General features: G+C 39.6%; 1 protein-coding gene across 4 annotated transcripts in view; it reads right to left on the bottom strand.

Moving 5' to 3' along the window:
- Positions 1–14286, bottom strand: part of exoc3l2b (exocyst complex component 3-like 2b) — a 166775-nt gene extending 152489 nt beyond the window's left edge. Inside the window, exons 1-2 of one of the 4 annotated variants that reach the window (XM_048264542.1) lie at positions 14183–14286; positions 12073–12108 (exon numbers count right to left, since the gene is read on the bottom strand). Coding sequence is in view for 1 of the 4 variants with exons in the window: in XM_048264540.1 (XP_048120497.1) it covers positions 12073–12108; positions 13522–13523 (38 nt within the window). In the remaining 3 variants the exon portion in view is untranslated. Of the gene's footprint in view, positions 1–12072; positions 12228–13521; positions 13542–14182 lie in introns of those variants that run through there. The other 3 variants (XM_048264540.1, XM_048264543.1, XM_048264541.1) reach the window with 3 other exon arrangements.
- Between the last annotated feature and the right edge of the window lie 354 nt (positions 14287–14640).

Here is a 14640-nt window from a genome sequence, read left to right as displayed (position 1 = left end):
ACACAACCTTTGGAACGCTGCGCCGTGCGACAGTGTTTCAGACGGGACTTTTTTCACACGCACGCATGGTGCCACTGCGAGGCATAGTGAGGGTAAACACAAAACACCATAAGTTTTTCCCCTGAAGTATGACCCTTAAAGCTTAATTTCTCCTTAAGTAAGGGGTTTATTTAAGGGTGTTGCACAGAATACCTTAAATTGTTTCTTTAGTTAAGGAAAAACGTTAAGGGATACTGCATTGAAAGGAATTTACCAAAGATCCTTGATTACTAGCGCCGCTTTAACCCTTTCTGGATTTACCGTCACGAAAATTCTATTGAGATTGTTCAACAGCTGTAACTAGCTGGCTAGTAGGTGATGTCGTTAGTTAGCAACCCACCGTTCTTATTATTCATCTCACCTTAAGAATATTCGCTGAAATTATCCAGGTAGCAAGTAAAGCATGTTATAGACATGCACTGAGCAATACTAGCTGGCTAGTTAGAAATGATCCTGACTGTCAGTGCACCAAAACAAACTTTTTTGTTAATGTTTTGCCTAGCGAACCGAACCGAAGCTCATGGCAGGCTAACAAGACATCCACATCAAGTTAACGTTAGCCTGCCACTAACGTCATGTAAACCACACAATAACAATAATGCGTGTTTCTGATAGGCCTATTTGACAGAGTAAGCATATTAGCAGAGAGGTTTTATTTTAAATTGTATAATTTTCAAAAAAGTATAATTGTTGCAAGTTGCACTACTTTTTGTATTGGTTTTATACAAGATGTTTGTGAAACATTCGAAAATTTGCACAGTAAAAGTTCTGTATTTTGACTGCAATTGTCTTTGCATTCTGATTAGATTCTTCATTAGAATCATGAGTGGCTCTTTGTAAACAGGATCATTTTCTGGGGCCATGCAAAACTGCATTACCACTAGTGTGGAGTTATTCTACATCATGACAGTAAAATAGACTGCTGTAAACATCTGATTATGCATGGGGGGAAAAAAATACCGTCATATACCGCGAAACCGTAAGAATTTTGAAAAATACCGTGATATACATTTTTGGTCATACCGCCCAGCACTAGTTCCCGCTTTCGTAAAATGTGCGCACGATTTAGTAAAATGAGCGCACGTTTTCTGGATACCAAAAAATGTATTGCAATGACCCCTCTAGGGTTCTGTACTTCCTAGTGACATTGATGCACAAAAATATGAGGGAAAACAAATCATACTTTTCCAGATTAGTAGCCAAGAATGAAAAAAGAAGCTATAGCATAGCTATAGCTATAGCAGTAGCCTATAGATGGCCATTACAATGACCAAGATAACTAGCTTAACAACACAGGTGACCACTTCTGCATAATTTCATGGAGTGCTGAAATGTACTATTTTTGACCATTTCCATTAGGGCTGTCACTTTACGTTTGAAAATCGATTGCACAATCGATTGGACCAAACAACACAAGTTTCGAAAACTAAAATAGGGAATCTATTTTAACCAAATATGTACACTATTAATTTTAAACGAATTAAACAAATAAAAAAGATAGATGTAACAAACTTCACAAACAAGAATATAAAAGAATTCCGAAGTGCAGTAAGCATTGCGAAAACTAAAAAGAAAATTCCCACCAATTTTACGCATCAGAAACAGCTGTTTCAATCAGCTGCTGTGCTGCGCCCTCTTTACGTTCGTCCTAATGCCTGTTAGTTGTTTGTGGATTGGCCTATATTTGGCGTTGAAAATGGAAACGTCTTTAGATATAAAAAAATCGATTCTACAATCTTATGTCTCAAAAAACAGGATTTTTTCACAAAAGTGACAGCTCTAATTTCCATTTCAACTGTGAAACTCAGCAAATATGCTTTGTAGTTGTGAACTTATTGCTGTAGGCCATCATCATCAAAACTATTCCACCTGTGTGTGCCATGCAGTTTTGGCTACAGCACAAATATTTCCATCCATAGATAAAAATGAGCAAATCTAATCTCTGAATTTCTTTTCAAAGTGCACCAGATTGATGCATTTAAATGTTAAAATATACACAATTCCGTTATGGAGGAGCATGCCCCCGGACCTCCCTAGAGGGGCTTGTTCCCCAGTGCAGTTCTAGGTCTAGTGACACCCCTGGTACAAATAAATGTGGGGCTATTTTGACTGACAGATGTGACCATGAAGTAGGGATGTCCCGATCTGATATTTGGATCGGATCGGCCGCCGATATTAGCAAAAAATGTGGGATCGGCCTGCACGGGAAAATGCCGATCTGGACTCCCGATCCAGTTTGTTTTCAAAACTCCGGTCCGTGTTTTCCAGCGCACCGATGTAGGTAATCCATTCCAGGTTTTTTTCAGCTTTTCCCCCCAAATCCGGTCCGCGTTTTTCAGCACACCTAGCGACCTGTCCAGCATCCCACTTGTCTGTGCATGTCCCACTAAGAATTTAAAGTTATCGAGCAAATATTTCGTGTCACAGTTGAATTAATATAGCCTAATGTTAACCGCGACCGCGGGTGTACGCGTGACCCTCTTACTGCTCTTATGCATGTTGCTGCTGACAGCTTTGCCTGTCTAACGAATGTTATCTCCGCGATTTAAGATTGTTCGTGTAATGTATAGGCAGAGCACGCACTTTAATTTCCCTATTTTTACAATCGGCTAGCCTAACAAACGCATTTCATTTAAAAAAGCAACCTGGTCAATCGCTAACAACTAAGTGCACCTAGGCCTACAACTTTACACATCCAAAAGGGTAGAAGCTTCCAGCAGGCTATCATAACTTTTTTACCGTTTAGTCTGTGCATCGGCGCAGCCTACGACGATGTGAATTAGTGACAGCTGTTGTCGCGGTAAACTTAAGCTCCTGTCACTAAATAGTGTAGATAAGCCTACGTGCTATGTTGCTTGATTTTCTGTAATATGCAGCCTGTAGCCTAGGTTACTTCAGCAAACCCAGACCAGTTGTGGCATCAGTTTCGCTTTTAAAACGCAACAGTGAGAGGCTTTTTAGTGCAGTCTCACTTATCATTGATGAGCACAGGAGCCGGCTGACACCTGAGCATGTTGAAATGATCACCTTTGTGAATAGAAGAAGAATCTCCCCATCATGCTCAGACTGCAGCCAGGGCAAACAGTAGAAATTGAAGGGAGTATGGAGATGGAGCAGTAAAGTGTGGAGAAGATAGCAATAATCAATGATTTTATTAGTGAAAAAAAATTGGATTTTCTGTTTCTTGTTGAAACCTGGCTGACTTCAGACAGCGAAGCTGTTCTTGTTGAGACTTGTCCCCCAAATTATAATTTCTTCCACTCAATTAGACAAGGCAAACGAGGTGGTGGAATTGCCTCCATTCTCTCAAACAAATATAGTTGCACACGAGTCAACTTTGGCTTAATTCGCTTCCTTTGAGTATATTGCCCTCACTCTGAAGGCTGACCCAGCTGTACTTCTATTAACCTTATACCGCCCTCCTAAACTATGGACTGGCTTTCTCGACCAGTTTTCTGAACTTATGTCGCTCATCATCACTAGCTATGATCGGATAATTGTAAATGGCGACTTCAATATTCATGTCAATAAGACAACTGATGCTAAAGCCAGTAAGTTCCTTAATGTGTTGGACAGTTTAGAGCTAAAGCAGCATGTTACAGGACCCACCCACAACCTTGGCAACACCTTCGATCTATTCATTTCCAGAGGGATAGAAGTCACAGACTTATCAGTAAATGATATAAATATGTCTGATCATCATTGTGTATCTTTTAATATTGTACTACATACTCCAAAAATTCATCCCGAAATTGCAATCAAATCGCGACTTTGGACATTAGAGCAGAACAGCAGTTCATAGCTCTTATAGACTCCATAAATTTAGATATTTTACATCATCCCATTGATCAAATGGTAGAGGCTCTTAATCGTGGAATTAGGCGCTCTGCTTGACAGAGTAGCACCCTTAAAGACTAAAAAAAAGGCCCTGTAGCAAACTGACACCTTGGATGAACGAAAATATCCATGATCTAAAAAAGATCATGTAGGAAAGCTGAGAGAACATGGAGAAAAACTAAGTTACAGGTTCACCGTGCCATTCTAAAAAAAGAAAAAATTGCAAATTATAATAGAGCTATTCGAATGAGAGGAGGAACCACTTCTCTAAGGTAATTGCTGAAAACAGTGGAAACTCTAGGGTGTTGTTCTCTACCATTGATAGGCTATTGCATCAAACACCTTTTGATACACTCAGTCAGGCATCCCTCTAAGATGCTAAGAATTTGCAGACTTCTTCAAAAAACAAAGTCATTTCTATAAGGGAGGCTATTGGTAACACAAGTAATATGTTTGATAGTACACCCAAAAAACAGCCCCCAAAAAAATTAAGGTCCTTTAGCACTATTACTCAATCTGAGCTTGGTAAAATTATAACTCAAACCGCTCCTCAACATGTGTTTTAGATCCAATCCCTACTACATTCAAAAAAAAAAAAGTATATGATGGTTTAGCTCCCTTTTTTCTCAAGGTAATAAATACCTCATTAGAAACAGGTATATTTCCAACTGCTTTTAAAACCGCTGTTGTGAAACCTTTACTTAAAAAAAAGTCAAATCTTGACCATACCAATCTGAGCAACTACAGGCCTATATCAAATCTATCGCTTTTGAGCAAAGTACTTGAAAAAGTTGTTTGCAATCAGTTAAATACCTTCCTCAACGAAAACAGTATCCTTGAAAAATTCCAATCAGGTTTTAGATCAAATCACAGCACAGAAACGGCTCTAGTAAAGATAGTCAATGATCTCAGACTAGCTACCGACTCAAACAAAGTCTATATCCTTATTCTTCTGGATTTGAGTGCGCATTTGACACCATTGATCATAGCATCCTAATTCACCGCCTTGCGAAGTGGTGGGGGTCTCTCTGATAATGCTCTAAACTGGTTTCAAACCTACATTACTGGCAGAGATTTTATATCAGTCTAGGAGATCATGTATCTGAAAACATGACTTGCCTTTTGGTGTGGCCCAGGGAGCTGCCTTGGTCCCCTGCTATTTTCTCTATATATGCTTCCATTGGGAAACGCCATAAGTCAGCATAATGTAAACTTCCACAGCTACGCAGATGATACCCAATTGTATATTTCTGTGGAGCCAACTAACCTAGATGGCCTTTGCTCCCCTCACTGCATGCCTAACCTCCATTAATCAGTGGATGAGCAAAAACTTTTTTGAAACTAAATGATGACAAAACAGAGGTACTTCTGGTTGGACCAAAACTAAAGCGAGATATTATTCTTAGTAATCTGGGGAACTTGGCACACCAGGTCAAACCAAAAGTAACAAGCCTCGGTGTCATCTTAGATGCAGAGTTAAGTTTTAAGCCCCATATCAGTAAAGTTACTCAGACAGCCTATTTCCACTTGAGAAATATTGCCAAAGTGCGGCCCTTTTAACTCAACAAGATGCAGAAAAAACTAATTCACGCCTTTATCACTAGCAGGTTAGACTACTGCAATGCACTTTTCACTGGTCTTCCCAAAAACATCTAAAGAAATTGGCACTCATACAGAACTCTGCGGCTAGACTTTTAACTAAGACTAAGAAGAGAGAACACATCACCCCTGTGTTGGCTGAACTGCACTGGCTCCCTATTTCCTATAGAATTGATTTTAAGGTTATGTTAATTACTTACAAAGCTCTGAATGGCATAGCACCTTCATATATCTCTGAGCTTTTAATATCTTATCAACCACAAAGGAAACTTAGATCATCCAATTCTAATCTTTTAATCGGGACCCAAAGTGCTCCACAAACAAAGTGGGAGAGCTGCGTTTATCCATTATGCCCCCAAACTATGGAACACCCTGCCTCTGTACATCAAGCAGGCGAAGTTCAGTAAATATTTTTAAAAAGATCTGAAAACATACCTGTACAGGAAAGCTTTTAGTTAACTCATCTTATCCTGTAGACTACATTTTCAGATTATTCTACATCTGCTACTATTGGAGGGCGCAGCCAGCCAGAAGCAGATGGGCTCCCCTATTAAGTCAGGGTTCTGCTCAAGGTTTCTTCCTGGAATATGGGAGTTTTTCCTTGCCACAGTTGCCATATGGCGCGCTTGTGGGGGGGTAAGAGGGTTAAGGCTGCCAGTCTTATGGCGCCATTTTCTATATTTTTTATATGTTGCTGAGTATAACATAAACAGCAAAGAAAAGTGATTGATAATGACTGACTGACTATTATTGTGTTACATGCTTCAAATGTAAAGCACTTTGAGCTGCATTCTGTGTATGAAAGGTGCTATACAAATAAAGCTTTATTATTATTATTATTATTATTAATAATAATGTAGAAGGCGTGACAGTTATTTGGGTTGTTATAGCCAATTCAGTGTGTGTGTGGTAATTTGACTATTTCTACTCAGGTTTTGTGTGTGTTGCTTTTATATATAATTTTATATTGTTTACAATATTGTTTACACTGATGGCTTTTTTAAGCCTTGGTTTACACTCGAGCAGAGCACTGATGCCAATTCAGTTTGTATGGTTAATTGACTATTTATTATTTTGTGTTTATTTAACCCTGTTAAGAATAAACAGGTCAGCTTCTCATTACCAACCACTGTGGATTATTCAAACTAACCTAATTAAGTTGGCTAGTTGTTCTTAAGAGTAAAACCCTTTTCAACATGAGTATAACAACAAAATAATACATGCTTGGATCGGCCGGTATCGGTATCGGCCGATGCTAAAAGCTACAATATCGGTATAGGATCGGAAGTGCAAAAAGCTGGATCGGGACATCCCTACCATGAAGCTAGCAATTCTTGTCCAAAAAAGTACTAAAGATGCAATAGTGTGGAAATACAAATATTTGTAGACACTAAAGATTAGTACTAGGGATGCAGGGAAGTCCTAATTAAGCCCTACATAAGGTCCGTCCTGCTACACTCAGCTACTTGAGCTTGGTTGGCTATACTTTTTCCTCAATATAATGTTTGCGGTGTGAATGTATTTCACCACTCTAACAAAATCTGTGGATATGCGTTCATTTGGGAATCTGTGCATCTCAAAATCCTCACGTGAATGATCCGCCATTTAACCTTAACATAGCGGAGCTCAGCCCTATCTAGAGCCGTCTTGTGCTGGTGTGTTTGCACTTTACCGTGCTGGTCGTTAGTGGGACGAGTACATAAGTAGGCCTAGTTCTAAGTTGTGTTTTAGTATTATATTTGCATTACTTTAGCTTGGGTTTTGTATTATTACCTAGAAATATGCTAACCATTCGTGCTTCAGTTCCAGACAGGTCATCATAATAAGTTATTAAAACCTTCGGGGCTAACGCCTTTCATTTCTGCTGCAGCAGGTTGTGCACAACAGAGTAGACATAAGATACAGTGAGGAGTTGCAGCTTTATTCAGTTACCCGCAGTTGAAACTAAACCTTTCCCTAAACCTTAAAAGTTTCCCTCACAAACTCTAATTTGGTCGCTATACTGTAGCTTATTCCAAGCTGAGCCGTTTATGAGCGTTTAGTCCTAAATGAAAACGATTCAAACTCTCTAGCCACTCACTCGCAATTCACTGACGTCAGGTTCACTTAAAGGAGCCACACATACTGTAGGGCTAGGCTACTGTTATGTTGTTGACTGCCGTACTATTGAGGACTATTATGAGTTCTGTCCATCATTTGGTGGTAGGTAAAATTACTGCAATAAAATTATGCTTTCCCCAAATCACTTTTCACATTTTTTTTTCCAAGAGTAATTAGTAATTATCGGTTATCGTATCGGTATCGGCCACAACAAACCAATAAATATCGGTTATCGTTATCGGCCCTAAAATTCCATATTGGTGCATCTCTAATTAGTACTGTAGATGCAATAGTCTGGAAATACAAATATTTTTCCATAATGCCCTTGTTTCATTTTTCCATACTTATACAGACCTGGAAATTAGTCAAATCAAATTCCAATAAGCTACATAGCTATAACTACAGCAATATAATAACATTTAAGCTATTCTAATATTTAATCTTTTAAACTACATAGTTATAGCAACAGCATTAGACTAATGTTTAAACTACAGTGCAGATGAGACTTAAGTTAGGAATTACTGTGGTAATCTTATGCAGTGGAAGTGATAACTAATACGTTTATATGTATTAGAAGTGAATACTAATCTACATGTATTACATAGAGATGATTAATATTACATTTTCATTATGTGTTTGCTTTTCTGTATTCTATGCATCAACTTTGCTTTGGCTGTCATTTGCTTTCTCCATGTCACAACTTCCTAATAAAGGTCATGCGACCCCTTTTGTCATGAGTTAGGGACATTCTGCCTGAGGCAGTAATATTACGATTAGCATACTATGACAAGAAAATGCTGAAGAATGTATATTGTATTGACCTATTATCTTACTTCCTTTGAGTAGCCACAAGACTTGACATGAGGATCATATGATATGTCCAAGAAGTATCCATCTGTACTGCACTGGGGAACAAGCCCCTCTAGGGAGGTCCGGGGGCATGCTCCTCCATAACGGAATTGTGTATATTTTAACATTTAAATGCATCAATCTGGTGCACTTTGAAAAGAAATTCAGAGATTAGATTTGCTCATTTTTATCTATGGATGGAAATATTTGTGCTGTAGCCAAAACTGTATGGCACACACAGGTGGAATAGTTTTGATGATGATGGCCTACAGCAATAAGTTCACAACTACAAAGCATATTTGCGGAGTTTCACAGTTGAAATGGAAATTAGGGCTGTCACTTTTGTGAAAAAATCCTGTTTTTTGAGACATAAGATTGTAGAATCGATTTTTTTATATTCAGTATTGTTTTTGCATGTATGAGGAGTTTTGGAAAAGACCATTGTACACTACCGTTCAAAAGTTTGGAGTCACTTAGAAATGGTTGTTTTCATCATTAAGGTCATTAATATATAGAACTTAGCTAACGGCTTCTTGCGTTCCGTCAACGCATGCCAGTGGGTGTTCCCGACGGTAGCTATGCAAATGATTTGAAGTAAAAGGGTAATGTGATTGGTTGGTGCCGTCCGTCAATTGGCTTGATTGCCCGTTGCCATCTGTCGGTGCAGCAACAGCTGAACTTCTCAACGCGAGCGACGAGAGAAACGCGACGCAACGGATCCACAATTCAGTTCGGCAACGGATGACGTGAGCCCATGTAAAGTGAATGGGATGCGTCTCCAGCACTGCAACGTACGCAACTGTGTGTAGGAGCCGTCAAGCTACCATTTCTTTCTACAACAATCACAGCTCAGGAGAAGTACTTCTAGCAAGTTAACCACAACGAAAAAATAGCGAGCAGCCTATGATAACCTAATTAAATGCTCAGCAGGCCGGATTAAAGTGTGTGGAGAGCCGGATCTATGATAAACTAATAAATGCTCGGCAGGCAGTACCGTAGTTTGGATACCCCTGATATAGAGGGATGCCGCTGCTTTGATGATCATTGATTGATCATTGATAATTTCACCATCAGGGGACCACAAACGAAAAAAGTCTGGATTGCCGTGGGTATAGGGGCAGTGGTACCAGATGACCACTTTAGAGGAGCGCAGTGGTCGACATAAACCTTTATGATGCATCACCGCCACATAAGTTAAATAGGAGACTTTCCTAAGGCCCGGTTATAAAAATAAAGGGTGACGGGTAGCCTATAAGTGTATTCCCTATCATTTGTTTCCCATCCTGTTATGCCTCTGTTGCCCTGTATTGAATATCTAATCTGTATGGACACTTTTATTTATGCTATTGGTGTGGAGAATGGATCAGCAGGTTGTTAAACCAGTCAGCTGACTGACCTAGCCGTCAGCTATCAGCTATCAACTTTGAAAGACTTTAGAAATCACGGAAGCGAGAGGGAAGAGAGGCACGTATTACGCTCAGGGAGACCACTGGAGACCTGTAGCCTACATCAAGCCGGTGAGACTGATTAGTTCTTGACCCAGAGTCATCTTTTTCTTTTTTCTTCTAAAGACTTTTATTTGCTCTTTTTTGTTTGGCTGGGAAGACCAGTGGTTCAGTCTTAAAGAGGTTTAGCTGGAGGTGGTGTTCTTATATCAAAGCTGATATATCAGACATCTTGTGTGAGTGTATATGTGTGTGTCTGTGTGTGTGTGTCTGTGTGTGTGTGTTTATGTACAGTATGTGCGTGCGTGCGTAAGTGTGTGTGCGTGCATTTCCATGTGTGTGCGTGTGTGAGTTCATTTTTAACTAAGTGGCGCTATGAGTGGTTAGGCCCTACGGTTCTTGACATCGGTCTCCATCCTACCCTCTTTTTTAGGGGGTCCGGTGCAGTGGGTGGCCGATGGATCAAAACGAAAATCAATGGTTCTGTGTCATCCCTCACGGAATCACGGGAAATTTCCCTCACAGGATCAAAAGAGTATACTGTCCATCCCTGTTGGGCTACATGCCCACCAAGTTCTGTGCAAAACGGACATAATCCATTTTTGGAGTTATGGGCAGAGATGGCTCAATAGTGCCCCATAACACGGGTTATGTTATTTGATGTCTGAATAGGGCCCCTTAATCATATACTATGGGTGATGTTATTCACTCCTGATATCTGAATGGGGCCCCTCAGTCAAATGACACGGGTCACACTATGTGTGATAATCATGCTTTGCAATTGGCATCCATTTTCACAGCAAGATGCCTTAAATCCATTTCCACAAAACCCGCCAGAGTTACTAACCAGGGCAGGGGAGCACTTTTCATGCCTGTGTTTATTTGCTCAGGGGAGCACTTTTCAAATCTGTGCCCAGGGGCCCAGCATTTCATTATCCCATTAGATAGCAAGAGGCTGGCGGACCACTGTCAGTCCATTGGGGGCATAGCTGGCGGTCCGCTGTCATTTTGCTCATCGGTTCTCTGGCGGTCTGCTGACGGGTTGCAGACAAATTGCCCAATATTTTGCCACTATTGGTCTAAAATCTTAATCTTTAATTTTTTCAGTTATACTCCATATATAATTTTTATTAACTTTTCTTAATATTCATGACAAGTTAAATTTAAAGACATGGTGGTCCAACAGCAGACCACAAGTGGCACGCCACCGGCGGCATACCACCAGCGGTCCGTTATCTGTCAATCTGATTTTGCTATCTGGGTTGTCACAGAAAACTTTTGGACAGACCTGTGATGCCTAATCTCCTGACTGGATTGTGTAGATTAACTTGCCATTGTTATCTCAGCATTTAGGCCTTTCTCTCTCTCCATATCTATAGCCTACTTTTCAAAAAGGTTTGATTTGGTTTAATTTTTTCTTCTTTCCATTTAAAGCCTTTAAAGTTCAGAGATTGATGTAGGCTAGGCCTTTTTAAAAAAAAGAAAAATGGTAGCCTATTACTGTAGGCCTATCACACATTTTTTTAAGCTATCATTAGAAGCCTTTAGTCCTTATTAGAAGGGTTCAAAACTGCAAGGTAGCCTACAGAGGAGAATGACCTAGCCTACCATAAAACTGCCATAAACCTGGTGTTTTTCCATAATCACACACCCTTTTCTACCTCTTATATTTGGTCAATATTTAACCCCAAGCCGCTAGATCAAGGTCTAACGTTAGTCTAGTCACAATGCTGCCTAGCCTGCCTGCCTATAACTTTATAGAGTAAACCTTGTCTGAAAAGAAAATATAGGGCTTACTATATGGCGGAAAAACGACATGTTTGGATATTTCTGAGCTGTAGGCTATTTCTTATGGCTTAATTTTCAGCTAAGACTGGATATCATTTAGCCTAACCATTCCATTTCACCTGTGAAGGTCACACAATTACAATCCAGAATAGGCTACATCCACTTATGGAGTGCCCCTTGTCCCGTGATTATCATTCGACCGTAAATTGTTAGTTATGAATTATAGCCTAATGCAGATGCTAAATCAGTTAGCTTATTATTGTTTGGCTCTAGGCTATCGTGGCACTTGCTTTATGTTAGAACTATGTCTTGCTAAAACAATTCTCAAGATTGCCGTTTGCCCTCCGTAACAAACTCCGTAGGCTAACATTGATTGACGAGTTAGGCTATAGAAGTAAAAAGTTAGGCTACTCACATTACCCATGGCTGGTAGATCCTTAAGCGCCGTAGCCTAATGCCAAAATAAAAAGGAATCCAGGTGAATTAACTTTTACTAGGCGGCTCGCTGCAGACCAACAATATGTGTCATCAATTTCCAACGTCTGTTGGAGTTTAACCTAGGGGATAGTTCCTCAAGACTCCCGCACAGTAATGATACGCCTACGCCTACCAACCTATGAGGAGCGCCAGACTTTTCTTGGCGTTTGAAGACTGTTGAGCTCGATGTCATTGTTATAAAAACGGACAGACAAGCCTACCAAAAAAAATCCCTTCTGGACTACATTAGGCTAGGCTACCCTTGACTGGCAGACGTGGCGAATTCTACCACTTTCACACAGCATTATTACTTCAATAGAGCCCTATCCCAAGCCATAATATAAATGAATCAGATCATATTTGTGCACTACAACCACTTTTGATATCCCTTAATATGGTGATCATGCTGCAATGTCTAGAATCCACATAGGCCTATATTTAATGCATGAACAACTTTTCAGTAGGCTTCAGCAGTAGCCTATCTATCCATCTACCAATGGAATTAGGCTACAGAATTCCACCAACTTGGGATGGAATTAGGCTATGACAGAGGATACAGAGATTCTTAAATTTGATAAATAAATTAGATAAATAAATGGATGGTGCTCACCATTATCCACGAACTAAGTAAATAAAAACATGACATCTTAAACCGTGTGTGCAAGGAACATGTAGACCTATTAATTCATACTTTGCAACTGTTAAGAAATTAATGTTGGCCTACATTAGTGTGCCTATGTCATTGATTGTTACTGGTGCCAAAGACAGATATGTACTGTAGCCTATCTTATACAATAATAAAAACTCAATTTCTGTATTATGATTTGATGTAGTATGATCATTTTAACATCATTGTTAAATGTTTGGTTGCCACCCAATGTGGAGATGATAGGACTGTCACTATGCCATCTGCTTTACAAAACATTGGAATAGCATTGGATGGAGACACCTAGAGTAGGCAACACAGCTACAAACATATGTAGCTGAGAAAGACATTGAACATAACCACCATGAACTGAGATCCTCCACTCTGTTGTTGTAAATAGCTAAGGAGTTGACATGTAAACAGTGGATGCATCCAAATGCCAGCAGCTCTTTGTCTTTTGTGATCCTGAACAGCCTAAATAGTCCAGTAAGCATTTTCAGGGCAGAGTTCAGTACCTCTTACTATTGTCATCGGTGCACCACTTTTGTCATCTGATCTTCTCTAGGAAATCCACTGGTTGATTTTTCAGTTATCAGTAAAATACTTCACATGGCCATGTTGCATTCTATGTGATCCAAGTGGACAAATGGGTCTGCTTAGACCAAAAGTTAGCCTACTGGCACTTGAAAACTTTGTGAGTTTTCTTGAGCAAAACACACAGGGAGAAAAAAAATTACTCACATCGTTCTCCTTTGTATGGCTTAGTATCTCCATGGTATGGAAGCCACTTATCAATAGTATTTGACTCACATTTTACATTTTTGCTTGTGAGATGTGATTTTATCTCCTTTATATTTCTACCTGCAGTCAATCATGCATGGAATTGTTGCAGGCCTACAACAACTCTAAGAAAAGACCAAGAGATTGTTTTTTAATTGAGATTTGAAGGATGCAAGCAAGAAATTGAGATTAGGAGATACAATCTCAGCGAGCCAAAAGTATTATACAAAACAATTAATAATAAGGTGTATTTTCATACATGTGGGATTGTAGCTGCTCTCTCTGTAAATTTTCTAAAGATACCCTTGCTGAACTATAACGCTATAAGCATATTGTTCAAAGTAATCAAACAGATTAAACTAAACTATTCCTCACATTCCTACTTTATATTTATTTCAACTAAATAACAACCACAGTAAAAAACAAAACAAACAAAGTCATCAAAAACCTTAAATAAATTTACAACAATTTACAGATATTATAACAGATCTTCCCCATTCTTCTGAGCAGTCTATTTCACTACTGGATTTTGTAAATCGACAAAAAATGTAAACAACTGGAAAATGTTTGTGGGGCAGCATTTAGAAACTGAGCAGCTCATAGCCCAAAATTCAACTCTTACCTTGCTCAGCACATGAGAACGGTTGAATCTGTCAGTAGTGGCATATCCAATTCCTTGGTTGCTGGGCTATAATGTCCCACTGGCACAGTGAAACCAGAATGAACCTCTGGATCGGCCGGGCTGGAACTATTTCCTGGCAGGCTTGTTTTGTAGTGTGCCGGTGATGCTTTTTTTCCTGAGGAAATGGGCCATCCCCTTTCCTCAAGCACCCCTGCCCCCAGCGCCTAAAGGCCTCAACAGGAAGTCTTCCTTTTGAATAGTCAAGTCAGTCTAGGGATGCTGGCTTTGATAAGCCCATGCATTTTATAATTGGAAAATTCTTTCAGAATGTAGGAAGACTGAAACAAGGAGGAACTATGCATATAATACACATATACATGCAGGGTGCGATTTGTGTAAAAACCAGAGGGGGGGATGATTTTGAATAAGTTTGTAGGACTACGTTTTGACAAGCATAC

The sequence above is a fragment of the Alosa alosa genome, chromosome 15 (genome assembly GCF_017589495.1).
Source record: "Alosa alosa isolate M-15738 ecotype Scorff River chromosome 15, AALO_Geno_1.1, whole genome shotgun sequence".
NCBI lineage: Eukaryota > Metazoa > Chordata > Actinopteri > Clupeiformes > Clupeidae > Alosa > Alosa alosa.
Note: the sequence above shows the minus strand (reverse complement) of the source record. Positions and strands in the feature narration are given on the sequence as shown.